At 38.4% G+C, this 26,697-nt stretch overlaps 1 protein-coding gene and 1 long non-coding RNA gene across 5 annotated transcripts; one reads left to right on the top strand and one right to left on the bottom strand.

The window, feature by feature from the left end:
- The first annotated feature begins 245 nt into the window (after positions 1 to 245).
- On the top strand, positions 246 to 20,536 carry LOC126622553 (uncharacterized). The gene is made up of 7 exons (XM_050291341.1): positions 246 to 513; positions 616 to 1,556; positions 19,790 to 19,894; positions 19,993 to 20,086; positions 20,188 to 20,237; positions 20,330 to 20,410; positions 20,504 to 20,536. Exons 1-7 carry the CDS (start codon positions 252 to 254, stop codon positions 20,534 to 20,536), a joined length of 1,566 nt encoding a protein of 521 aa, XP_050147298.1. The 5' UTR covers positions 246 to 251.
- Positions 20,537 to 22,228: 1,692 nt separating this feature from the next.
- LOC126623868 (uncharacterized) lies at positions 22,229 to 25,520 on the bottom strand. Of its 4 annotated transcripts, XR_007623917.1 has the most exons (6): positions 24,919 to 25,520; positions 24,155 to 24,311; positions 23,761 to 23,915; positions 23,044 to 23,139; positions 22,906 to 22,953; positions 22,238 to 22,289 (listed from the first exon to the last, which is right to left on the bottom strand). It is a non-coding gene; the product is annotated as an uncharacterized LOC126623868 (long non-coding RNA). The 4 variants fall into 4 exon arrangements; XR_007623915.1 differs by having other exon boundaries at positions 22,229 to 22,289; positions 22,906 to 23,139; XR_007623916.1 differs by lacking the exon at positions 22,238 to 22,289 and having other exon boundaries at positions 22,506 to 22,953; positions 24,919 to 25,519.
- Positions 25,521 to 26,697: the final 1,177 nt, after the last annotated feature.

Genomic DNA, 26,697 nt, shown 5'->3' with positions numbered 1-26,697 from the left:
ATCCTCCTAGTCCCGAACCTGAATTAGAAGAGCAAGAAGTTGAGGTTGAAGAGAAGGCCACGGCACAAGTGGGTGGAGAAGAGCAAGGTATAGCCATGGACAACCGTACGCTTAAGGAGCTTGCCGCCTCAGGTTTGGATAATGCCGCACCATTGTGTATCCAATATCCCATGGCTGCTCAAGGTAAAACCGAAGAGTTCGAGTTAAAGTCAAGTTTGCTCCACCATATTCCAATGTTCCATGGGCTTTCCATGGAGGATCCGAACAAACATTTGAAGGAATTTGAAGTGGTGTGCTCAAGTATGACTCCGGTTACCGTTGACGGAAGTATTTTAAAGATGAAGGCTTTTCCATTCTCTTTAATGGACAAAGCCAAGGATTGGTTATACGAGTTGGCTCCCGGTACAGTTACATCTTGGGAGAGTATGAAGAGGGCGTTTCTGGAGAAGTTTTTCCCAACTTCTCGCATCATTCTTCTTCGTAAAAAAATAAGTGGAATTCAGCAAAGCCAAGGTGAATCTTTTCCATCTTATTATGAACGATTTAAATCACTTGTTGCTTCTTGTCCACAGCATCAGATGAAGGAGGAGTTACTTCTTCAATACTTTTACGAAGGTCTTTTACCACTTGAACGGCAAATGTTGGATGCTTCCGCGGGAGGAGCTCTAGTGGATAAGACACCTAGGGATGCCAAAACTCTCATTGCGAATCGAGCACTCAATGCACAACAATATGAAGGTGTTGGGCAAAGAGACACCCCACGGCCACATCATGTCAATGAGGTAAGTTCTATTTCTGAGTTACAATCCCAAATGGCTAACCTTACGTCTATGTTATCGCAGTTGGTTGAAGGCCCCAAAACGCAAGGAACTACAATCTGTGGTGTATGCTCCATTCAAGGACACCAATCTGATCAATGCCCTCAATTAATTGAGAATGGAGGATGGGAATCGGCCAATGCTGTGGGTTATGGGAATCAAAACCAACCAAGGAATGATCCTTTCTCCAATACATACAACCCGGGATGGCGTGACCACCCCAATTTCAGATGGAGAGATGCACCACAATATGGCCAACAAAGTGGATTCCGACAACCCCCGGGTTTCTTTCCAAGGCCAATGGAACCACAACCACCTCCTCAGGCACAATCTTCCCAAACTAACCCAGGTACGTCTATGAATGATGATAAAACATATCAGTTACTAACCACCATGGCGCAGGGAATGCAGAACCAAGCAAAGGAGGTTAATGAGCTGAAGAAGCAAATGGGCCAAATGGCCGAATTTTTGGGGCAATTCCGTGAAAATGGTAAGTTACCAAGCACTACGGTGGTCAATCCAAAGGGTGGCTTCGAATCTGCAAAGGCTATCACATTACGAAGTGGAAAAGAGGTGAGAAACAAGGAAGATGAGAAGATACAACTCGAAGAAGATGAGAACACCTACCCCACGGCAAGGGTACCATCACCCATGCCGCAACCATCTAAGACATCCCATCCATCCACCTCATGTAAGAATGTTCCAAATGTTGTGATTTCGAACACTAATCTGCCCAATGTCCCCTTTCCTAGCAGATTTTTGCAATCAAAGAACGAAGAGGAGGAAAAAGATGTTCTAGAGACATTTAGAAAGGTGCATGTCAACATTCCCCTCCTTGATGCCATAAAGCAAATCCCGAAGTATGCCAAGTGTTTAAAGAAGCTTTGTACAACAAAGAAACGTGTCTGGGAGAAAGAGGTGGTACATGTAAGTGAGAATGTCTCCGCCATCTTGCAACATAAACTACCCCCAAAATGCAAAGATCCGGGGAGTTTTACAATTTCGTGTGTCATTGGTAATACCCGTTTCAAATCTGCCATGCTTGATTTAGGTGCTTCTATAAATGTTATGCCATATTCCATTTATGCATCTATGAACTTAGGAGCATTGAAAAATGATGGTGTAATCATACAATTGGCCGATAGATCTAACGCTTATCCAAAGGGAGTTTTGGAAGACGTTTTAGTGCAGGTTGATCATTTAATCTTCCTGGCAGATTTCTATGTCCTCGAAATGGATGAATCGGACCATGCCCCTTCATTGCCCATCCTCCTTGGAAGGCCATTCATGAAAACGGCTCAAACGAAGATTGATGTGGCCAAAGGATTGGTCACTATGGCATTTGGTGGTGACATGATTAGTTTCAAAATTTCTGAATCCATTGAGACTCCTAATGTTGTTCATTCTTGTTGTGCCATTGATAAAATTGAAAAGATAGGACTGGACCGTTCAGCACCAGGCACAAAGGATGCATCAAGAACCATGCAAGACGAGGGAATTGGAGTGGCGCACAAGGACCATACGGCCACTGCTCTCAAAATGCTCAAATTGGCCGAACACACCATGGGGAAGAATGTTCACATTGCTGCCACTTCATCACAACACATAGGTAAGCCACCTAATCCAAATCCAATTTCCATTAAAGTTGATAGGTGGTTCCCTTCTTTGGTGCAGGTACCCAAGCAAATCCCCGATGGTGGGCGTATGAACATGAACCTTAGGCAACACAACGCACCCATCAACAAACATCAGTATCCATTTCCGTTCAAGGATGTAATCTATGAGAACTTTGTTGAGCATGTTGGGGAGGACATTCCCTTGCATGCCGTGGGCTCCAGTGGCTAGTAATTGTGTTCATCGTCCGGCTGGAAGACGTTAAAGCAAGCGCTTTAAGGGAGGCAACCCATTTATTCTACTTGATTGTCAATTTTATTACTTGTTTAATTATTTTTGGTTGTGACTTTCTATTTTGAAACATTAACAAATATGCAAAGGATTTTAACATTAAACTTCGTGGAAATGAACAGCAAACTGGGAAATAAAGAAACATAGCATAATACAAGAGGGAGCCTTCACAAAGGCTGCTTGGGAGAGGTCGTAGTAGTCGGCGGAGTTGCAGTAGTCGGCGGAGTCTCAGCAGTCGGTGGGGCCACGGAAGGAGGAGGTATCGGAGGTTGATCAGTTGGAGCTTCACTACGCGGTGCCGCCCCAGAAGACGAAGGCAGATGCTGTTGGAACAAACCCACAAACCTCCGGTGATCAAGTAAAATCTGACCATCAGTTTCCTGCAGCTGGTCAATTTTCCTCTTTATGTTTGTGGCATAACTGTGTGCAAGCTTGTGCAATTGTTTATTTTCATGCTTGAGTCCTCTAATCTCCTCTTTGAGACTCTGTATTTCAGCCACCAACGATTCAACGTGACGGGTTCGAGCAAATAGGCGTTGGGCCATGTTGGATACAGAACCCGCACACTGCACGCTAAGAGCCAGAGACTCCTTAACCGCCAATTCATCAGACCGTCTAGCGAGCAGTCTGTTATCTCTGGGGGATATAAGGTTCCGGGCCACCACCGCAGCAGTCATGTCATTTTTCATCACCGAATCCCCAACGGTGAGAGGACCAGTAGGGGATATGAAGGACGGGCGCCATATGTTGTCTGGAGAAGGCGGGGCTGCACCTTCACCAAGGTTCAAATCAAAACGACGATCAGAAGGGCCAGACATTTTTCAGAGGTTTTGGAGAAAGAAGAGATCGGACAGATTAAGATTTCGGAAGTGCAAGAAGGGAGTGTTTACAGGAGGGAGCTCAAGTGTGTTGTGGAACAAAATTAATGCCTCTATAAAAAGAAGAAATCAAAGAGGCGCTCCTCAGAAATCGAAGAAGCGTCCTCTCGCAAATCGAAGAGTTGAGGCTCCTTTCTCAAAAGCCGGATTCTTTTCTCAAAAGAGGCATTTCATTTCTCAAAAAATGGGCTTGCTCAGAAACCACGAGCCGAACCTCGGATTTCAAAAGATCAATTTGTCCAGACGTGTCGTCACTCGTCACATGCAACTTGCAGCTTTACGGAAATTACGGGCAGCTTTGTCAGAAAGCGCGTAATTTGTACTATTCATCCATCCACCGGCTGCCGACAATGAGTGAGAGAATAGTTCCGGTTGTGAAGAAAAGCCCTATAAGTATCTACCTTCGCCTTCCACAGCAAAGGCACACCCTCTCAGCACTTCTTCATCTCTCTGAAATGGCTTTCCAAGAAACCCTCTCGAGTCACTCTGTATTTTTCATCCCCTGGGATACCCCTGCAAACAACCCATCCAGAGCACAAGTATTTCATATCATAAGGGTTGAGAGCACGAGTATCTCATATCATGTTTTCTCCCTGTCCTTTCTCCAACCAGCACCTGCTCTCGAGTACTCATCATCTTATGTTTCCTCTTCGTCTCTCACGTATAAGGGAAGTGAAGATGATACCTCGAAGCATGTGGAGACAACGTGTTGATTCATCCTCAACTAGGGACAAGGAGAAAGAAAGCAAGAGGTGGGCACTTGGAAAGATTGAAGAAAGAAACAGACCAACACCTCTCCCTCGTGCCTGCCCGCCGTGCAGAAGAAATAAGCAGAGAAGAATGCAGACTGCACTCTGATATTCCCTGCTCAGAATTCCAAACCAGTTCAAGATCAAAGCTGTGGAAAGGCAACAAGATCATCTACCTCCATAACCAGATTTGCGTTCCTAAACTCTATTCCTTCTTGTTTTTACCTTGCTATATTTGTCATGTTCATTCATTGTTTGTTTATTTGCTTTTTTTTTTTTTGTGTGAGTTATGCTTGAAACATTGAGGACAATGTTTGATTTAAGTGTGGGGGGGGGGGTAACTAGTGTTTTACATGAAATTCGTAGAAAATTATCACCCATTACTTCTAGTGTTGTTCCTTGCTGTTTTAAGTATTTTTTAAGCTGTTTTGGAGTGTTTCAGTGTGTTTTGATATAAAAATCCGAAAATTCATAAAAATTTGAAAAATTGTTTTTGAAAATCCCAAAAAGAGTTGTTTTTGTGTGCTTATTTGTGTCTTAGGGTACCTTCCAACACAATGATGAGGATTCAGTTTGTAATTGCATGACTGTTAAAGAGAGTTATAAACATGGATGAAAGTTTGATTTACTCTTTATTTATGCGTGATTGTGGTTATAACTTATGAAATCACATGTAATCATAAAAGAAAAAAATTAGTTTTTTTTTTTTTTGTAACATGTTTGAAGGAAAGAACTTAAACTAACGCTACAACCTTGTGATACTTGAGCCTAAATGTTTATTTGGAGAGTTAAAATCTGTGCATTATTGTTTTCTAAAGTCGTTGCATGATCTCATTATTCTTTGCTTGGTTATTACTTAGAAGGCGTTTCATCATTTAGTTCCAAATGCTAGAACTCATGCCTATTTCATTCAAAGCATGCTATTGATTTGCATAACACATATTCAAGATGAAGTTGTGTAGTTACCACCACCAAAGCCAAACTGCCATGTATCCCATATCGTTATATGTTTAAGTTAACCCCAATGAGCCTTGATAGCCTACATTCTTTGTTAAACCACATTATCCTTACCTAGCCTAGTTTAGGACCATCCATACCCTTGTTCTTGAAGCATAGTAAAGTATGAGTCAAATTGAATTCCTTTTGATTAATGTATGGCAGAAAACAAGTGTGGGGGAAGTGATTCTTGTGTGTGTGTATGCCAAAATCATTCATAAGGCACGAGTAGAAAAGAAAGATTCGTGAAAAATAGAATGAAAAGAAGAAAAGCTGTGAAGAGAAAAGGAGTTGAAAAATATGTGAAAAAGAGTTTTAAAGTGTTGCTTGTTGAAGAAAGGGTCCAAAACATTGAATTCGGCCCTAAATATTGCTTGAATCTTCCCTTCGTGTTAAAAGTTGATTACTGCAATCTAAGTGAATTCTAAGTTTCTATTTCATTACTTTTCTTGCTATTGCTTTAAGAATGTTTGTTATCCCTATCCTTCATTTGTTAGCCAACACCCTAAGCCCGTTACAACCTTTGACTTCAATCTTGAGTGTTATGTGTTTCAATTTGTGGAGTTTGAATTTGGTATGAGCATATGGTGTCACTGGTTCTCGCGTCTAAGTAATAGCATTCCATTCATGAGATCATATCTAAACATGCTTATTAACTCCAAAAATTGCTTTCTTTGTGATACATATATGTGAGCATTCGTTTTCATATCTACATCAATCTTCTCACATATAATTAGTATAGGGTGTGTAGTTGGAAAATCTGAGTGAAAATTGAGTGCATATCTTGTAAGGAATTGAGCGAATTCTCTAAGGCATGTTACTACATCAAAAACATTGTTTTAATTGATTAATTGTGAACTAGTAAGTGGTGACTATGATTAAGTATGTGCTTAAGTGTAAAGATGACTCAAATTTGTGGGGATAATGATTTTTAACATGTCATGTGCATTGGAAATCCCTGAGGCAAATGTTGGAAGGTTTAGGTTGTGTTTTATTTGTTTTGTTTCGTTTTATTTCTTTGTTTTGCTCGAGGACTAGCAAAAGCTAAGTGTGGGGGAATTTGATAGGAGCATATTTATGCGACTTAATTGGCTTGTTTTTGTGCGTTTACGTTGTGTTTCTTTAGTTATTTTAGTGTTTAAAGCCATTTTCATTTGTTTGTAGGTCTTAATAACAACCTTGGCAAGAAAAGTGCATTTTGGTGCATGTTGGATCAATATTGGGCTCAAATGGATTGCATGCATGAGGATGGACGTTTTGGGCATATGTGTGTGCAAGTGTGTGTGTGTAATTGCAAGGATAAACAATGACAAATCATACACATGCAAAGTGAAAGACTCTAAGTACAAAGTATGCAAGAAGATGCATTTTGGAGGCCTTTGGAGCATGTTTCGGGCTTGGAATGGATAGCAAATGCATGGGCCAAAGTGGATGGACGAATTTGAGAACTAAAGAGGCCAAGAATGTGAAGAATTAGTGTCCAAAAGATAAAGAATTCAGCCCAAAAATTTGTCACTCCAAGTTGCACACTCCTTGCCATGCAAAACACATAGAATTCCCTTTGGATTCCCATGCCATGCTTGATCACTCTTGTCCCCTACATAATTTCTGATTTCATGCTTTAATTCATTTAATTATTTCACTCAATTGCTTGATACCTCTTGTTCCCTTCACCCATTAGATTTTAGACAACCTTTACATCCATTACATGCACCAATTGATGCTCCATCATTCACATTTGGAATCCAAGGGCATGTGTCACACATGTTGTTGCACCTTTGACCCATTTGTTGACACATTTCACCTCCCTTTCCATCTCTATGCAATGTACACAATCATTCATGCTCCCTAGCTGCAACACCACTCCATTTTACCCTTCACACTTTGCATCATCACTTCATTTTCACCCTTGGACCATTGCACACCACACACACCAACTTGCCATGCATTTCATTCCTAGCCTAACCTGATTTTCTAAGGTTTTTGGGGCCTATAAATACATGTTTACACCCCTTGGCCAAAGAACAATCCCCCATATTCAACATTTTATCACAGAAATTCGTCCATACACACCTTAGGAAGCAAAACACCCCAAAAACACCATTCTAGTGCCTAGAAAACATAACAGCCACTCCACCTTCTTCCACCCTCTTTGCCTAGTTCTCCACCACCTTCCAACCATCAAACACTCTTCCACACTCACCCTAAACCCCTCCATATCATTCCCCATCCATTCTACACCATAAATCCACCCAAAAATCTGTCCACAAGCTTCATGCCGCAACAAGGAGGAAGGGAGATCCATTGATGCACTTGCTTTCCAAGTTGGAGCATTTTAGGTGTTTTCTTTCCTTTGATTTTAATGTCTAATTTTATGTATCTTTGTATTGCAAGAATGAGGAACTAAACCCCCTTAGTTGGGGGGTGATTCGAAACCATGTACATGCTTGCAATATGATTTGATTACATTCAGTTGTTATTTCATAAGTTGCGGATTCAATTCGTTCATCTACTTGATTGATAACTTATTTGTGTATGTTGATTGAGAGTGCACGCTTAGTTTTCATGCATGAATATGATGCTAGATTATGAGGGAGTTTCACCTAATAGTTACAATCTTATAATCACAAGTAGTGAAGGTCGCTTGAAAACGATCGCGTTGAATGAATTCTTGGCACTAGTTTCATGCTCATCATAGTAACGAATGCCTCGTCAACACTTATAGTTCTCATTGTGCTTCATGATTCTTGATTGTATCTTTATTGTGCTCATCACGTAAGGAACCTTTGAGGAATGCTTTGAATTGTTGTATGCGCTTTTCCATCCAATTCATTAACTTAAGGAGAACTTGAAGGTTAATTTAAGCGTATCTAATTAACTTGGGGTGTTGAGTTTCATAATTTATTGAAAGAACAACTGAAAATCATTTTGTTTGCAAGTGTGTCATGTGTGGAGAAGAACCTCCTAACTAGCCTTTTATCCATCCTTTTCATCCAAAAACGTTTTACAATCTGTTTTGTTTTAAAGTTTCTGTTTTGTTTTCAATTTTCGTCCAAAACAAATCCCCCTTTATTTTGAAGTCTTAGATTAGTTAGAAAGTGTTTTGATTTGTGTTTCTAAGTGTTTTGATTCAAGTTTTCATCCAACTTCGTCCAAGTTCTTGTTAGGTTCTCAAAACTGCCCAGAAAGTGGGTTTTAGGCAGTTTTGAGTCATTAGGTTGCTGTTTTGAGTTTTATGTTTGTTTAAGTATTTTAAAGTACAGTTTTGCATTCTTTGAGTCTAGTTTAGTGTTTTAAATTTTGTTTTTATGTTTTTAAGTCAGTTTTCAAGTGTTTAGCAATCCCTCCTAATCCCCGGCCTAGAACGATCCCTACTTACATACTTTACTACATTTGATAAAAAGAGGGTTTAATTTTGTGTGTTAACTTATTTTTCACATCAAACCCATATCTTTTAACCCAAGCTTCATCTCCAGTCAAACCCTCTCATTCTCGCCGTCAAGATCCCTCTCCAAGCTCTATTCCCCCACCTCCTCGCCCTCCAAGCCTTTCTCCTCCCCTCCTTCTCCCCAACCGCCACTGCCACCGCAATTCGCCGGGTCAAATCAATCTATGATTCGACCGACCCAGTCCCAAACCCTCTACAAGATGATGTCCGACGACTAGAACCGAGACTCCAACCTCCTCCTGGACCGAAAAATCCATGAGAAAATCCTTGCATCTTCACCCTGACATTAGCGTGCATCACCTCCACCTCGGGCTCTTGGGTTGGCAACTCCTACTGGGCCTCTCCCTCGGGGTCACTCGGGCTCCATCTCCAGCACACGTTAGACCTCCCCACTCGGGCTCTCTGACCCTGTTCCGCAGCTTGTCCCTCGAGCACGAGCTTTCGCTGGAGCTGCTCTAATTGTCTAAAATCAACGTGTATCACTAAATTTATTTTCCAGCATATCCAAGTAACTTTATCCATGACATGACATTCACCATAATTTTTTTTTTTTTTTTTTAAAGTTGATGGATTTAGGTACTGGCTTTTGATGCTCGTTCTTTCTTAGTCCTCCTTTAAAATCATTTGTAATGGGTAACACTTATCAACGAGACTACGAGAGTAGTTGTTCAGATGATAGACTTTGCAATTAAATAAAAATAATCCCCGGCAACGGCGTCAAATTTTTGGTAAGAGTTTTACCGTGTATGCAAATAGGGTCAAAATCACATGAAATACTTGCAAAAATATAAGGATGTTGTAGTATAGATACTCATACAAGGTCGTTCTCCTCAAGGATTATTGTAATAATTTATGTAAAAACAACTCCTAATTAATTACTTAAAATTAAAAATTGAGAAAAGAGATTTTGGAATTGGATAATATTAAAAACGAATTTTAATTAAAAATAAAAATGATAAAAGAAAAGAGTTTCAAATACCAATTTAGAAAAACACTAAGGTTCGACTATCACCTAGCAATCCTATATATTTTTACCAATTACTTATGATCTACACATGCTACTTTGAAGGTTAGGTTTTCCAAATTTATATTCTAATTGGAACCTCCAACATAGAATGTATATTTAACATGCAATCAGTCCGGACGTTCGGATCAAATATGAACATGAAAGACTTATTATGCTTTATGAAAATCCTTTGAAAAACCATGCAACCCTTAAGACATGGTATTCATCTTAAGTAAAATTACAATTATTAATCACAACATGCTAGCGTCAATTTCAAGGAACATTCCAACCAAAATTACATCAATTTGCTTTTCTAAATATCCTAATGGTGATAAGGCATTAAGACAATTAGATAGTTTTAAAAAGTGATCAATAATTCAAAGCATGCATGCAATCAATCATAAGCAATAAATAAAAATCACATATTCTTGCTAAGGCTCAAGGCTTCGCCCCAGCAAAACGAATTAGTTACACCTATTCATAATTAAAATCATAGAAAATATTATTAGAATGAATAAGAATGAAAACACCTTGAAGTAGAAAATTTGAAAGCTTTTAAAACCCTAGCAATTACTCTATGTCTCCAAAGTTCATAAAAGAGAGTGTAGAAAAGACTAAGAATGGCAAACCAATATATCCTGCTATGCCATCCCACAAACCCTAAAGTGTAGTCTTTTGTTCCAATTAGGAGACTAAATAATAATAAAACAACTTAGAAAATAAAGTCCTAATTAAACTAGGAGAATTTGCAAAGGAACTGTCCAGCAACGTTTTAGCCTCAAATATCTTTCAAATCTGGCCCATGATAGCTTGTTTTAAAGATCAGGACGTTCTGAACACATCTCCAAAAGGCCATGAACCCATCCGAGGTCATCTTGGGCTCCAAAAACACAATTCAAGCCCCAAACGTCATTATTCCAGCACCGCGCACTGCTTCTTTATTCTATCTCCATAAAATCACCACTTAGTGGAAAAATCTAATATTTTGACACGATCAAGCTAATTGACTCATGAACGTCCTCCAACTAGAATTATTCCAAAATTCATCCACTGGATCACGTTTTTCTCTAGAGAAAGTCAAAAGTCCTATATTGACAATACAATTCAAAGTATTAAAATTCTTCCAAAATAATAACCAAACTATACTAAGAATAGGATTAAATATATAATATAAAATCTACTCATCACATATCAACGAGACTACGAGAGTAGTTATTCAGATGATAGACTTTGGGAATGGGAACACAATTCTCAAACACACAATCACACGAAAATACACATCATATTATAGAATAATGGCTAGCTTGTTACAGCTGGTTCTTTCAAAATCAAATTGAGTTTGCTTGCACCAAACCAGGCACCATCATCTTCTCGAACGACCAATATCCCCACCAACCTCTTGCAGTTGGGTACCCACGTAATGTTTTCCAATCAAATTCCAAGTATACTAGAACGTTAGATTGACAATCATGCAACTTTTTATTGGGTCACAAAAGATTAACCAAGGATATCATTTTCAGTATTACATCTATCATATGGTGGTTGAAGTTAGGATATCAACTTTTATATTATTTAGATGAATTCTTTAGATATAGACCCTTGTAACTCTTTAGAAAAAAAAAACAAAAAACAAAAAAAACCACCTCATAGTAAACATCCAAATAAAACCAAAAATTCAAATAGTCTACCATGTTGGCAAATAAATAACCTATTCTTATGAAATATTTACAACTCATGCAACATTGCCCTCCTCCTAAATATGTCAATAGATAATATTATTAATCACCTTCAATTATGCTCAAAAAGTTATGATATCAGACTGTTAAAGTGGATTAATATCCGGGTAATTTGAAGAAAGTTATTCAAAATAATAAACTAATTAATTGTGTATTATTACGGTCTGAAACTCCGTGACCATTATGCCAAGTGAATAGCTAACTACAAAAGAAAAACATCCTTTTCAGACGAAAGTATTTCATCAGACTAATAAGGATTTCGTCATTCAAGGTTTTGCACGATAGGATTTCTTTGGGCAAAAGTCGTAGCTGAAACTTTTGCCCGACGTATATATAGTAGAACCCCGTCGACCAAATTCTATTTGCCCAGCGAAACAGTTTTGTTGAGCAAAGGGAGATAAATCTAACTTGCTCGACAATAGTATTTCGTCGGGTTTCCAAAAATAAAAATAAAAAATTATTTTGCTTGATGAAACAGTCCTCGGGCAAGGAATTTAAAGAAAAAAATACATAATACATGCTCAATGTCAGCCAACTTTTTAATTTTTTTAAATCCGTAATTTAAATTATATTTAACATAAATAATTTAATTACATTTAATTATATTAATCTAAAAAATCACAATATAATTTTTTTATTTAATTATTTATATTAAGATTGAAATATTTGTATAATATTTTTAAAACTGAAATATTTATCCATCTCCAGAAATTAAAAGCTCTGAAATTACTACAGAGCCATGTCACTCGTCCATCCTTTCGACAAACTCTAGCGTTGGATGGGCTAGAGCTTCAGCATGAGATGCATAAATCTCCTACGTAGTAGTTGTGCAGGTGGTTCATCCACTCCTTGAACATATGAGTACACAGCTAGGTTATGTACTTGGACATACCCAACTCTTCTATGTCAATCTCTAAGTTGACTTGAAATAGACAAAAAACAAACAAAAACAAATGTTAGTTTAAAAAAACACTAATAATGAAATAAATAAAAGTAATAAACTTCAAACAAAAACACTTACCAAAAGCTCTAACATCATCGCTTCCTTCAGCTGGGGGAAAGCTTCTTCCATGCAGGGACATTTATGAGGCACTTGGTGCGATGATGGCTCCCATGATGCAACTAACTTTGATGATCTCTTGTCGATGTCCTGGGTCATAAACGACCCCAATATGGGTGAGATACTAGGCAGATGAAGGTGATGAAGTGCGCGATGACTGTTGGAAACAATTTTCAAGTACCACCGTGAGTGGTGGTTAAGTATAAACTCAAGCAACCTGCAAAACAATAAATGATAGTGAGCAAACCTAATCCCTGGGGTGGTGTGTTGGCCAAAAGCTCTCCGATGGTCAAGTTAGTGAATGACTTTAGACTCAAGTAGTGGGCAAGAGAATTCAAGTGTTTAGATTGCATAACCATAGATGAACCCTAGATGAGTGTATCTTATCGTGGGGAGAGAGACCTTTTTATGATAGAATCCTCGTTCTAAGCCGAGAAAATCCTAGAGGATATCTAGAAGTCGATATTGCATCCTTTTAGGAGTTATGATAACTTGCAGTGCACGCCAATCCCTAGATTGTAAGAACTCCATGACTTATAGGATCTAATTGTGTCCATTTTCTGACCAGATCGCATGTCTTGCGAAACAAGCATGGTCATCCAGTGGAATAGCTAGGACTCCGCCTAGTGCCCTAGAGTAAAGTGATGGTGGCACTGCTACTTCGTTTGATACAACTCCGCCTGGAACTGGTAAGTCTATGACCGGACTTCTGAGTTAACGATATTTGGATCAGCCTTACTTTGGCCATCGAAAATCATAGTCCCACAATTGCCCCTAAGTAACCATTTGAGAGGCAACTCGCTCCTTTTGAAGATGAATTATTATCCAAAGACCATGCATTTCGAAGTGTGCTGGAATAAGTATTGTTTAGTCTCTGAATTCTTGTAAGCGATGTAACTCTTAGTTGCGAAGTAGAGGTGTTTCGAATCCGAATAAGTAACCTTGAGCTCCGTGCCAGAGATTTCGTAATGATGATGTGATGTGTTTGTTGCATGCACACGAAACACAAAGAATTATGTCCGATATTATGCTCTACAGACACAACCGTCTGATCTTAAGGACAACTGATCCATATTCAACGGTGGGATGATTTGAAATTTTTTCTCTAAATATCCATTGTACATTTGTTCCTACTTTATCACTGAATCTCTAAATTTCCTTTTCTACCCAAAGAATAATGCAGTATTCTTCTTTGAATGTTATATTTCCTTGAATTTCAATAAAATAATGGCCGCCAACTCTTCTGCTCATCCTGCTACTCTTGCTAATCCTGAACTTCCCATGGTCAAGGTTTGTAACATAGGAGAAGAAGAAGCCTTTCTTGCGAGTTGTAGCTATCTTCTTTATGAGTGCCGAGTCAAATGGGAAGACATTGACAAGGTGACTATTGATCTCCCCAGCCTCTCAAATCCTAATTGCCTTTGTACTAGAATTCTTCCCTGTTATCTCTATTTGGGGCTAAGATTTCATTTCTCTCAACTATGGAAAGAAATACTCGTGTATTTCCAATTCAACTTTTGAAATCTTACTCCAACATTTATACGTATCGTCTTCTGTTTTGAATGTCTGAATGAGTGGTACCACGGTGAACTATTTTTGCATGAATTCCTCGTTCTTTACACACCTCGGAAGAGTGCCAAAACCCAATACTCTTTTCAATCTTGATGTACACTTTGGTAGTCCACTTATATCACTAAATTGCCTGGTCAAGATAAAGACTAGAATAAAGATATTCTTCTAGTGGAGAGGAACTAGGAAAGAGATATATCCAGAATGAGAGTTCCCAGCAGATCAACAAGCGAAGTTAATTGTAAAATCAATGTTCAGAATCTCAGGTCGTGTCGTTTTAATCTTATTTATAAAGCTTTCTGCATCATCCTCACACCACACCAGAATTAAATATGGCTTAGTGTGCCTGAAAAGGACAGAGCGCACGGGAGGGCTGACAATATCGACCTTTGTTCTAGCGAACTTATCCCCAATCCCAAGTGGGTCGCAACCAAAGTTGCTCTGAAGCCACCCAAGCATGCTAATGTGTGCTTAAGGTTGAAAAAAATGAAGAAAACGAAAGAACCATAAGTAGTTATTATGAAAGAGGTTCTTAACAAGATTTCCAAAAACAAGGTCAGACTAGTGGGCAACTTTTGTGGTTGTTATGGTGAAGTGCCTGAGATCGTTGAACTCGCGTCTTCAACCTAAGAGATCTCTAGCAAACTCCTATGGGCTTTGGCGAAGAAGGAAGTAAGTTTATCCTCAATGAGACATCAGTGTCGAAGCGAAAATTTTTGAAGAGGGAGCATCAACATTCGTTATCCACATCATTGGATTTACAATTATGCACTCTTGTAATCAAATTCTCATAAGGGGCTTAGCAAGCAATGTACCAGAGAGCCATTTGTTCTTTCGGGCGCCAATGGTGAAGCATCTGGTCAAGTGTCCAGCCTTGTGATCAAGCCCATCTTTAGGTTGGTGTCACTTCCCTTGGATGCTAGTGGTCTACATGACGCGAGGCATATCCAAGCCTTGCTTTGTACCGCTATCTCTTCTACTGACTTTAGGGAAGTCATATATGCAAAAGACCTTCAGGAAAAATGTTATCGAAGCAGATATGCAATTAGTTTTTCCAACTCGCTTTTCTCCAATATTGTTTGCCATTTGCTTGTTTTCTTCTTACTCTCGCCTATGTGCATCTCTTTCAAGCAAATGCTTGGACTGAAGCCCTAATCCATGCCCAAACGGACAAAAAATTCCAAGCTTGAAGTTGATTACAAGAGTGAACTAAGTGGCATGATCAAGTTTGAGCTGGATTTGTAAGAAAAATGTACCAAATTTGAGGCATTTGTAGATGTGGAACGGTCCTGAACTACTAAGAATGAGACTTTGAAAGTACGCTTGGGTGAGGTAGAAAGGTTGCTTGTGTTAGAACGGAGCTTGTGGGATGTTGATAGATCTATTCTTCAGTCGGACTTCGATGTGACCCAAGAGGAAACGAGTTAAATTAAGAAAATCGTAGCAGAGTCTTCTCAGCAGAATAAGAATGAGATCGCAAGATTACGATAGTTGTAACAAGATGATATTATGCAGAAGAACATCCATGAATATCTTGACGACTACACGGGCTAAGATCACCACGATGGATGAGACTCTAGCTTGCATACTGGAAGAGATATGTGAAGTTGATTTACTGGTACCTTCTTCGCTCACGGTTGATACGTCGATGCTCACCTTATCAAAGCGGAGTGAGTATTCTTTTATTTTGGAGGGGCTACAAAAGGAAGAAGGTGCCATCGTTACCGCAATTACCTTTGTTAGTTCTCCTCCAGCCAACTCCGAGGGTGCCACAAATGTTGATGGCATTGAGTAGTCATTTCTTGTTTCTTTTGCTAAGCTAAACTAGGGGCATGTTCACTATTTTATTTCTTGTTTCTTTTGCACCTTCTGCCCCTATCTAGGTTTTAGATCTTTTTGGCTTTATCTGAAGAGTTTTTTCTTGTCGATGCACATCTTCATTATTTTGTATGTCATTCTAAGTGACCACTTTCTGATTTGATAACATTGGCCACGTCTTGGTCTGGTAAAAAAATCAAACTAAAGTAACATTCGGATTGTAGGTGATAGAGCAGGGCATGAGTAAGATTATGGGCCGGGGACAGAGCTTGATAGCACGTCCTTGATGATGCTGATTCAGAGAAGCACCACCTCACAAATTTAGTGTTCATAGAGGTGCCCATCGCAATATCCAGAGTACCACCTTACTCTGGTACAATGTATTTAAACCCATGGAGAACCTCTTACTCTGTCTTTACTTTTTTGCTGCTATCATATCGAAAAGGACATCAACTTTGAAGTTGGGATTGTCTTTCTATCTATTTATTCTTCTTGCTCCCCTATTAAGGGTTCTTCAAACTGTGCAACGTGATGTTAGGAGTATATTTTCTTTAACTCGTGTTGCATGTCCATCTCTAGTGAATCTTAAATGAAAATTCTTTGGATACCTAGTCACTTACATGCCAGTCAGGAAAACTTTTTGAATCTTTTTCTAAAATCCTTTACGTTGGACCTAAGCATTTCCGATCGGCCTACCCTAGTTGGCTAACCAAGGCACTTCCGTGTATCAGAGCTTTGTTAGAATGAAATTTCTTGGGGATTTCCTAGTTTGGCTTTTTTCAAACCTGCTAACATACAATGTTGTAGAACATACTTGGTTTAGTATGCTGGTTCAGGATAAAAGTAGTCTTACTTGGAGTCGGGGTTCAGAGCCACATTTGGATGATTTTTGAATTGCCCTTGACTATTCCCTTGAATGGCGTAGAGCCTAAGTTTGAATGTTATAACCCATAACCTCACTGGTTGCATAAACATTTTGAAGGCCCGATGGTACATTCGACTTTTGGGTCAAGGGGCTATATGCCTACGCCCGTAGCTCGCCAATCGTTACCCTGCTTATTACAGTTTGAGTTTCTAAGCTACGAACTGTTCAAGATGGATTGAGCTAAGGGAGGCTCCTCTAGCTGTGTAATTTTGAATTTTTATAGACTTGCATTTACTTAAAGTTTTCAAAATTTAAGCCTTGTTTGTAACGAGTAGGTTACTCCTTGCATCACCAAAAAGGAAAAAAAGAACTGACATTTAAAATAGATAAATTTTCTTTATTTATGATCTAAAGTAGAATTGGTCGACAAGAAGGTGTGATTGAATCCAAAAAGGATTGCCTACCCATCTCCGAGGTGGAGAATCAAATCAATGGTGTAGATCTAAAGAAAATATGATATGATGTAAGAATTACACCAAGGATCACTTTGGACGTAAGTCCATGGTGAGGTGTGAAAAGATGAGTTCTCCATGGACTTGTTTTTGTGCAGGCGGCATGGCAATTAAGTCCAAAAAGGACTACCTACATATCCTGGGATAGGAATCAAATCGCATGTAGTTCGTGCTACCTTTGCTTTTGCACTATCTAAAGGCACTCACATAGGGTCCCCATTAGAATGATCGGGAGCATATTTCTTGTGACTACTTCTATCGCTTGCCTTTTCCTTAGCCTCTTTCATACTTCGTGATGTGGTTTATATTAAGGGTTGGTTTCTTTGTTAGTCGTTGATCCTTGTCATCGTTATGCTTATCGGATCGATCTCTATACCTATGTTCAACTGAGTTTTCCTTTCTTGCCTTATCCCTAACAAACGTCTAGCAATGCCATCCAACAATTCTTCGATGTGATACCTTAACATTTGGCACCCCCTGGTAGCATGACTAGTGCTTTTGTGGAAAAAGCATTATTCGTTCGGGTTTCTCTTGGCCAGGTGCTCCGAAAGCAACTCTGGGCATCAGAGGAATAGTTTATCCTTTATATTGTGGAAGATATTATTGATGGTGGTGTTCAAAGGAGTATACTGTTTTTGTTTTAGGGGTCCCTGTTTGTCTTGGCGTCCTCCTTTTGCAGCTTGTCGTGGAGAATGAGGGGATGTATCTTTGTTGGCCCTTCTTCTATTAGTTTTTCTGGGATAATTTGATTCAGTTGCTCTTTTCATCCCAGTCCATCAGATCATCTGCAATATCAAAGCACTCCATTAGAGTGGCGTAGTCATATTTTATCTTGTTCAGCTTTTGAGAAATAGGGGGAATTGACAACCCTCGCTTGAATGCCATTGTGACTAACTTATCATCTAGTTTATCCACTTCCACTAGTTCAACTAAGAAGCATTTTAAATAGGTCCTGAGATTTCTTCTTTAGACTGCAGGACCATTATGAGCATGGCTTTGTGACTTTTGCACACATCACGGTACACTGAGTAGGTGTTTGTGAATATGTTGGCCATAGTTTCGAAACAGTCTATGGATCTGGCAAGCTTTGCTGGTCCCTCTGAAGTAGATTGGAACATTTTACACATCCACGGATGATTGTTGATATATAGTGCCATGGCTTTCCGGTAATGCATGATGTGATAGTCGGGATCAGAGTCGCCACGGAACGATTTGGATGCTGAGATTTGAACCAGCGGGAGTATTTCTTCAATTGCCATTGAAAGTGGACTGTCAACCTGCCAGGGGTGCAAGGTTGACTGTCTAGGCCCATATGATCTTCCCTATTCAGAAGGTGTCATCGTTCGTAATCTCCAAAAAATCCAGGCTAGTCAAACCTTAGACGACGTGGCTCTGCTCTTAGTACTCCTGCAACACCTTTGCGATGATTATGTTGATTTAGTGGTTCTTCTCCAGTGACCACATTAGTGACTTGTCCATTTCTTGTTGGGACCCTTCTCTGATTGATAGTATTCAACTGTATCGGAACAACAGAGGTTGTTATGGGGTCTCCTTCAAGAGTTATGATACTTATGTTTTCGTATCTGAAAACAAGAATTTGAGTTTAAGTGGTAGTCCTGCTTGAATACTTGAGGTTTTTCATTTGTTTTTCCATGTCTACGCAGTTGGAATGGCTCTCTACTTGAGCGGTAGTCTGGTTCTTTTGCAGCTTCTCGAAGGACCTTATCAAGGTTTCCCAAATTTGGTCCATGGATGGATGTAGTTTGTTGACTAGGTCCCCACTGTTTCCTGGTGTGGCCGTTACTCCTTGTCGACTATTACTTGCTCTAGGGGTTACAGTGATTTGAGGCGGCGAATTATTCGTTCCGAAATAATGGATGTGTTAGAAGACAGATCAATTCCACTGGTGGGTTAACGTTGGCGTTGATCGAGCTCTCTTCGGTAGACATATTGGTTAGTAAAGTGATTTGATCGAGATGAATAAGAGCTTGCTCTCGATGAAAGCACCAATTGTTAAAACAAAATTTGCGCACCACCGTGAGTGGTGGTTGAGCACAAACTCGAGCAACCTGTAAAACACTAAACAACCATGAGCAAGCTTAAGACAACCGAGGGGGGAGGGGTGTGCCCAAAGGCTCTCTAACAGTCAAGTTAGTGAATAATTTTAGACTTAAGTAATGGGCAAGAGAATTCAAGTCTTTAGATTGCGTTACCATAGATGAACGTTAGACCGTGGGGAGAAAGATCTTTTTAGAATAGAATCCTCATTCTAAGCCAGGAGAATCCTAGAGGATATTTAGAAGTAGATATTGCATCCTCTTATGAGTTATGATTACTTGTGGCACATGTTAATTCCTAGATTGTAAGTACTCTAAGACTAATAGGATCTTATTTGTGCCCGTATCCGGATCACATCGTGTGTCTTGCAGAACAAGTATTGTCATCCAATGGAGATGCTAGGACTCACCCTAGTGCCCCGGAGTAGAGTGATGTTGGCACCAGTGCTCTATTTGATACAGCTCCACCCGAAGTTGGTGAGTCCATAACCAGACTTCTGAGGTAACTGTATTCTGATCAACCTTACTCTTGCTCTTGAAAATCATGGTCTCACAATATTGCCAAGCTGTTGCAGCCAATAAGTGAGGAGGAAGTGTGGGAAGCTGTAAACGGCATTGGTGCGCTGAAAGCCCCAAACCCTGATGGTTTACATGCTAGTTTTAACCAAGGTTGTTGAGACACTTTTAAAGAATATGGGTCTGTCTTATGAAAGACTTCTTTGATAAAAACGTTAGTCTAAGGTTGATAAATATAACTTTCATCCTTAAAGTGGAGAATCCCCAGGTGGTCAGAAATTCTAGACCTATAAGTCTTTGTAATGTAAGTTATAAATTATTACAATGTTTTAATTGCTCATGAGATACAGGATAATATTTTGATTGCTCATGAGATTTTCTCTAAAACTTTGAAAGGAAGAAAGGAGAAACATGCAACATGGCTATAAATATGGATCTGGAAATGGCCTAAGATATGCTCAACTGGGATTCGATCAGGTATGTGCTTATCAAATTTGGTTTTTTATTCAAGATGGGTAATTTAATTATGGAATGCATAATTTCTACATCTTTCCCAATTTTGATCTATAGCCTGAACATGGCTATTTTTACTCTAAGAGATGAATCCGACAAGGTAATCCTCGATCACCATATATATTTATTTTTGTGTATTTAACCTCGAATTCGACATTTAAGTAAACTAAAACGCATCCCAAAGTCCCATGGTGGTCTCCTAACATCCCCATTTGGCTACAAAGTTGCCAATTTGGTGCTTGCAAAGGATTGCCTCTAGTTTGCAAGAGCTACATCAAGGGCTGCGAGAAATATTTTAGGATCATCCCTTTATTCCTATAATAATACTAACAACCAGAGGAATGAGATTGTTGAGATTATGCAAATTCAACACAAAGCTACAATTGGGAAATATCTAGGAATTCACAATATTGTTTTTTGGAAAGATGCTATGAATGGTAATATAAGAAGAGTCAAATAAAAACTCACCGGTTGGAAGGTTAATACCCCTTCTAAAAACTCACTTATCCAATCTAACCTTACTGGTATGCCTACTCATGTAATGTCTTGTTTTACATGCCCCAAATAAATTAACTGCTAAACTAAACAAAGAATGTAGGATGAAAAAAAAAAAAAAAACAAAGGATGTAGGAAGTTTTGCTTGGGGCCATGAGAATAATATGAACCCCATTGCATGGAAGGATGTCTGTACTTCTGAAAAGTCTGAGGGTTTAGCAAGGTTTAGCAATTAGAAACTTGGAACATTTCAACGATGCCTATTTAGCAAAATTGGGATGGAAAATTCTAACAGATCATAATAATTGGTTGGTTCAAATTGTGAGGAGGAAGTACCTTCATAAGGAGAACTAGGTAATGTAAGGTTAGATAGTGTTACTCTACAGCTTGGAAAGGAATTTTGGAAATTAGATAAATAATTAATAAGGATATGAAATGGGCTCTGGGGCAATGGCAGGAACATACTATTCTGAACTCACCATTGGATTTTTCCAGACACACTGCTTAATCCCATCCCTGAAAATCAAAGACGTTCTCGATTAAATATAAAAGTAAACCAATTTAGAGCGAATAATTGCTAGGATCGGAATATGCTGACCCAGTATGCGGATGAAATATTGCGAGGAAAATATGTCACATCTCTATTCCTCTCCAGGAGACTGAAGATTGTATTGTGTAGAGCTGATGCTAATGGTAAGCTCTCTGTTAAATCTTCTACTTGGTTACAAAATGATATGTTGACATATTACAAGTCTGAAGCTTTTGAGCAAAATGTGGAAGATAACTATCCCACCAAAATTAAAAACATTCAGTTGGCTACTAATTAGAAATAGATTACAAACCAGGAAAAAGATAAGTACATCAAGAATATTGATACTAATTGCCTTTATAGTAATCTGAATCTTGAAGACCAAAATCATTTATTCCTGGAATGTCAATATGCGAAGGATGTTTGGGGTCATAACACCGCTAGGAATAGTGCGAGTTTAATAGATTGGCTAAATACTCTGCCGAATTTAGATAATATGGAATTGAGCCACTTAAGTAAGGCTTTGTTAGTTTGTTGGCAAATTTTGAATGACAGAAATGATTTTGTTTTTAGAAAGTCTAAACCTATGGCAAGAACAAGGATTAGTATTGCCGACAGTTTTAGAAAAGCTTTTTTCTCAACCAACAATATGGTTCGAGCTCATGTTGCGGGAGGGAGCATGGAAAGGATTACTTGGACCAAACCGAAGGACCATTTTGTCAAAATCAACTTTGATGGGCTTGTCTGTCAAAGCTTGGCGGCGGAAGGTTTCATTATTAGAGATCACGTTGGTAGACCGGTCATTGCTGGGCCTCAAAACTGGGGAGAAAACACACTACAAAAAAAATGATCAGTGCGCACAATAAATTATCTATGCCTTTTGAGGTCAAAAAGCACCAACAATTGTGCTCATAGACAAATAGCAACAGTGCAACAACTATATTTGTATCTGTGCCCTCTATGGGCGTCACCATTGCTGATAGCACACAATATCGCTATTTGTGCTCAAAGAGTTCAACACAAATAACAGCCTATTTGTGTCTTAATTCTAACAACCATGTCAGATTGTCGGGTGACAGAATCATATGCGCACAATTTTCAAATCATGCCCAATAGGTTCTATTTAATAAAAAAAAAATATTAATGTAGAAAATTTTGAATTTTTTAAAAAATCAACAAATCCCACAATATACACGTATTTCAGTTATTCACAACAAATCCCACGTAATTTACAACCAAGCCCTTTTTCATAATCCTATCCTCCCCCACTGAACTGCAGCTGTTGGACCCAATTTCTTCGTGCAATGAAGCTCACTTAACCACATTCCCTTCTTGCTTATACTTAAGAGAGTCCCACAACTTTTTTCTGAATGGAAAATAAATCGTAGCTGAGTAAGAATCTTAGTAAAAAGCATAGACTAAGAAATATTTATACCTTACAAATAGCATCCATTTCATCAAAGATTATCGCATGCAAACCACTCTGGTCTCCAAGGGAATTAAGGACATAATGAGATTATAAATTATTGAAAAACCAGCCTAAGTGCACTTGACATGTATATATTTCCCTTACCGCGAGCCCTTTGATCATTCTCAGCATCAGCAGATAGATTCCTAACATTTTTCTCAGTTTCACCAACTTGCTCAAAACTTCAGGGCCATTAACAATCTAGCACAATTCACAAAAACAGAAATCTCACCAATCACCAATGCAGATAATAACCAACTTATCTAAGGATAAGTTGCATATCCAAAATCATTCAAACATGCTCAAATAGCTTTGTTACATTAATGTACTAGCATCAAAATGCTGTGTTAAATCATGATTTGACATGGTTTGATGTTTACAGTTGGCAGAATTTAATCAATTCATTACCTAGCCTGTTATGAAAAATAAGAATACAAGATTGTGACAATGAGTATCTAGTTCTTAATTTTATCTTAGTTGCATGTGTCATCAATTGGTAAGTCTTATTTGAAATAACAGCTGAAACATAGAAAAGTAACCATTCAAATGAACAGAATAAATCTTAGTCCTAAGAGATTTGGAACTCTCAGAAATTTAATAATTAAAGAAAAAGGTGGATCAAACTCCAAATCTTTGGTTTTTTCTTGTTCAACATCTTTCCAATTTGACAAGCCATGAGAGTTTTTAAAGTACCAGGTGGCCCATCATACTGTTTACATGCTTGATCCCTTATCTGGAAGATCAAAGTATTTCCAGTAAGGAGTGTGGTATAAAGTTATACCAAAAAGATATTAGTGCAACTAGAAGAATCAGTTATCTTACTTATTTGTCACATGAGGAGGGAAAACATGGGATGCAAAAGCTCTTCAAAATATATCTGCAAACTCAGCACCTAAGCCACCAATTCCAAGTGTTTGAAGATTAAACTCCTTGTGCCTGACAATGTTGTTACTTGTAGCTTCATGCTGATTTACAATCTGACGAATACATTTTAGAATATCAAATTTCAATACATTATTTGGTATTGTATACTATCTAAAATACTACTGAAAATGTTCACCTGAAAATGGCCATCATATCATGACTCTGATATATGTAGCTAAATAATTCATCAAAGGAGCAAGTGCAAAAAATAAATTAAGAAACAATTGAAGAGATATGATATCTACACCCTTAGCAAGAGCAAGGCCAATCCTTTCCAAGAGAGAGATATTACCTAACACCGACATCATCGACACTGCCGATAGCCATACCAGTAGAGAGACCAACAAGGCCACAAGCTAGATAGCCATACAAGTACTGATGATCACGAGAATGATAAGTCCATAAATACCCAACACTATAAAGTTGTGTTAATAACTGATTAGCAGCTCCTGATCAAAGAATGTAAACAAACAACTTTATAGATTAGATTATGTCTTTGTTGCACTGTAATACAAAAGAAATAAAAAATCACAACCAATTTTAATACAATCAATTCAAACATTACACACAAACTAAAAATTCTAGAACATTAGAAATATGGAAAGGAAACTAATGCATATACTATTTGATTAAAAAGAATTAATTAACAAAAACTTAAAGTCATATATAAGATCATATTTTAAAATTGCAAAAGTATAGAGGTAGGGTTACATCCCACGTGAAAAACTATAGAGGTATGAACTTTGTTTCTCTCAGATTTTCAACACTTAAAAAATCAGAGGACATAATTAAGTTTAAACTTAACTGAGATCAGCTCAAATACCCCCAAGCTTATCATATAACTCTATAGCTAGCTAACAAAAATACAGACTATCCAATTTTGAAATTCTAGTTGATCGATCACAAGGCATCTAAGGTCAAAAACAAACCCCTTAACCATCTAAACCCCTTTGCCTCCAAATACTATGGAATCCAAAAAAATTACGATAAATTTGAGAAATTAAACAAAAACAAGGAAAACTTGATTGCGAATTAGGACAAATATAAAACAACTACCTCCTTATGGCATTGATCTGAGGAACAATGAAGACGATGGTGCTTCCTTAGAATCTTAGATCCGATCTCAGACTTCACCGACTCGACGAGTTTGAACTCCTGCAGCTTCTTTAACTCCATCTGAAGCTTGTCTTGCTCTTAGCCCTTTGTTTGGAGCTCTTCCTTCTTGATCTTCAAGTTCTCCTCATTCTTAAGGAGCTTCTTGTTTTCTCCTTCTAAAGCCTCATTGCCTGATGCTTCTCTTGCATTTCTTCAAGTTCTTTCTCAAAAGACAGACAGTTGGGATCTGAGCATGAGATGCAACGAGAGGGAGAGACGGATCGATTAAGATAGAGAGAGATGCGGAGGTATTGGTGTTTTCTCAAATCTGATGCATGGGTGTTTTTCCAAGAAAAAAATGAAAGAAAATCTCAAATCAAAGAGAACTGAGAGAGGTAGAGAAAGATGTATAGATTTTGTTTGGTTGAGAAAGAGGGAATTTGGGTAGAGAGAGACAGAGGGAGGGGTTAAAGGGAGAGAGACGGAAGTGGGGTGTGGCGCCTGGGTGGGTTAAGCAGGAAAGTGGGGTATGGGTGGGTTAATTGAGAGAGAGAGGGACAGAGACAGAGACAAAGAGACAGAGAAAATGGGGTATGTGTAGGCCATAAGTATTTGAAAAATAATAAAAAAATAAATAATTGTGTCTTTAGAAGTAAAAAGTTGGCACAAATGATAATTTGAGTCCATTATTTTTATAATGATGTCTTGAAAAAATATTTGTGCCAAATTTGTAGAAGAATGGGCACATTAATTAGTGCCTTTATACAAAGGAAACAAATACAATTTTTTTGTGTGTAAAATTGGTTAGTTACCCTCAAAATGATTAATTGTGACCTCAATTTTGTATCCATAGGCCATTTTTCTTGTAGTGACACCATCTCCGTGGCGGAGGCAATGGCGCTCAGAGAACTTTGAAATGGGCCAAGAGGAAAGAACTAAAACACATCATTATCGAAGGATATTTAAAGTTAATAATTGATGATATTCAAGGCCGATGTAACATTCCTTTGAACCTAAGGTCAATTTTGGGTGATGTCAAATGGCTCTCCTATTTCTTCTTCGAGATTAGGTGGGCTCATATTTTTCGAAAAGCAAATTTTGTGGCAGATGCACTAGTAAAGTTTTGGCATCAAGTTGAAAATCTGCACATTTGGAATACTTGTATACCTAATAATGCTTACAATGCTTTCTTTTTTATTGTATGGGGCATGGTTGTACAAGAGCTATCTAATTAAATTTCCCTGTTTAGCCAAAAAAAAAGGGTGAGATACACACCTCATAATTCATTAAATCTCTCTCTGCTCCTTGACACGCCCCTCTCTCTCCCTCTTTATTATTCTTCAATTAAATAAACATATTGTTGTATACATAATTTATTGAACAATTATGGAGGCCATATAGAGAGAGAAGGTGCGGCATAGAGAGAAGAAGAGAGAGATGTGTAATTGTGGGTGTGTGTTATTTCACCCCATTGTGCCTTTATTTATAGTAGTAGGGAAGGTTAATTCCTTACCCTTTTAGGATTACAACTCTTAATAGGTAATCAACTATTGATAGGAATCTAAGAGATATTCCAATATAAACTAGGATTTTCACAATCACATTCCTACTCTAATAGGAATGCAACACTCCCCCTTGAGTGTGTAAATACTCAAGTAAATGGCGTATCAGATTTTCAGTGATGAAGTAAGTACAGTTGATGAAGTCGTCGACACAATGAGCGAATGCGAGTCTCAAATC

This window comes from Malus sylvestris, chromosome 5 (genome assembly GCF_916048215.2).
Source record: "Malus sylvestris chromosome 5, drMalSylv7.2, whole genome shotgun sequence".
Lineage (NCBI taxonomy): Eukaryota > Viridiplantae > Streptophyta > Magnoliopsida > Rosales > Rosaceae > Malus > Malus sylvestris.
Note: the sequence above shows the minus strand (reverse complement) of the source record. Positions and strands in the feature narration are given on the sequence as shown.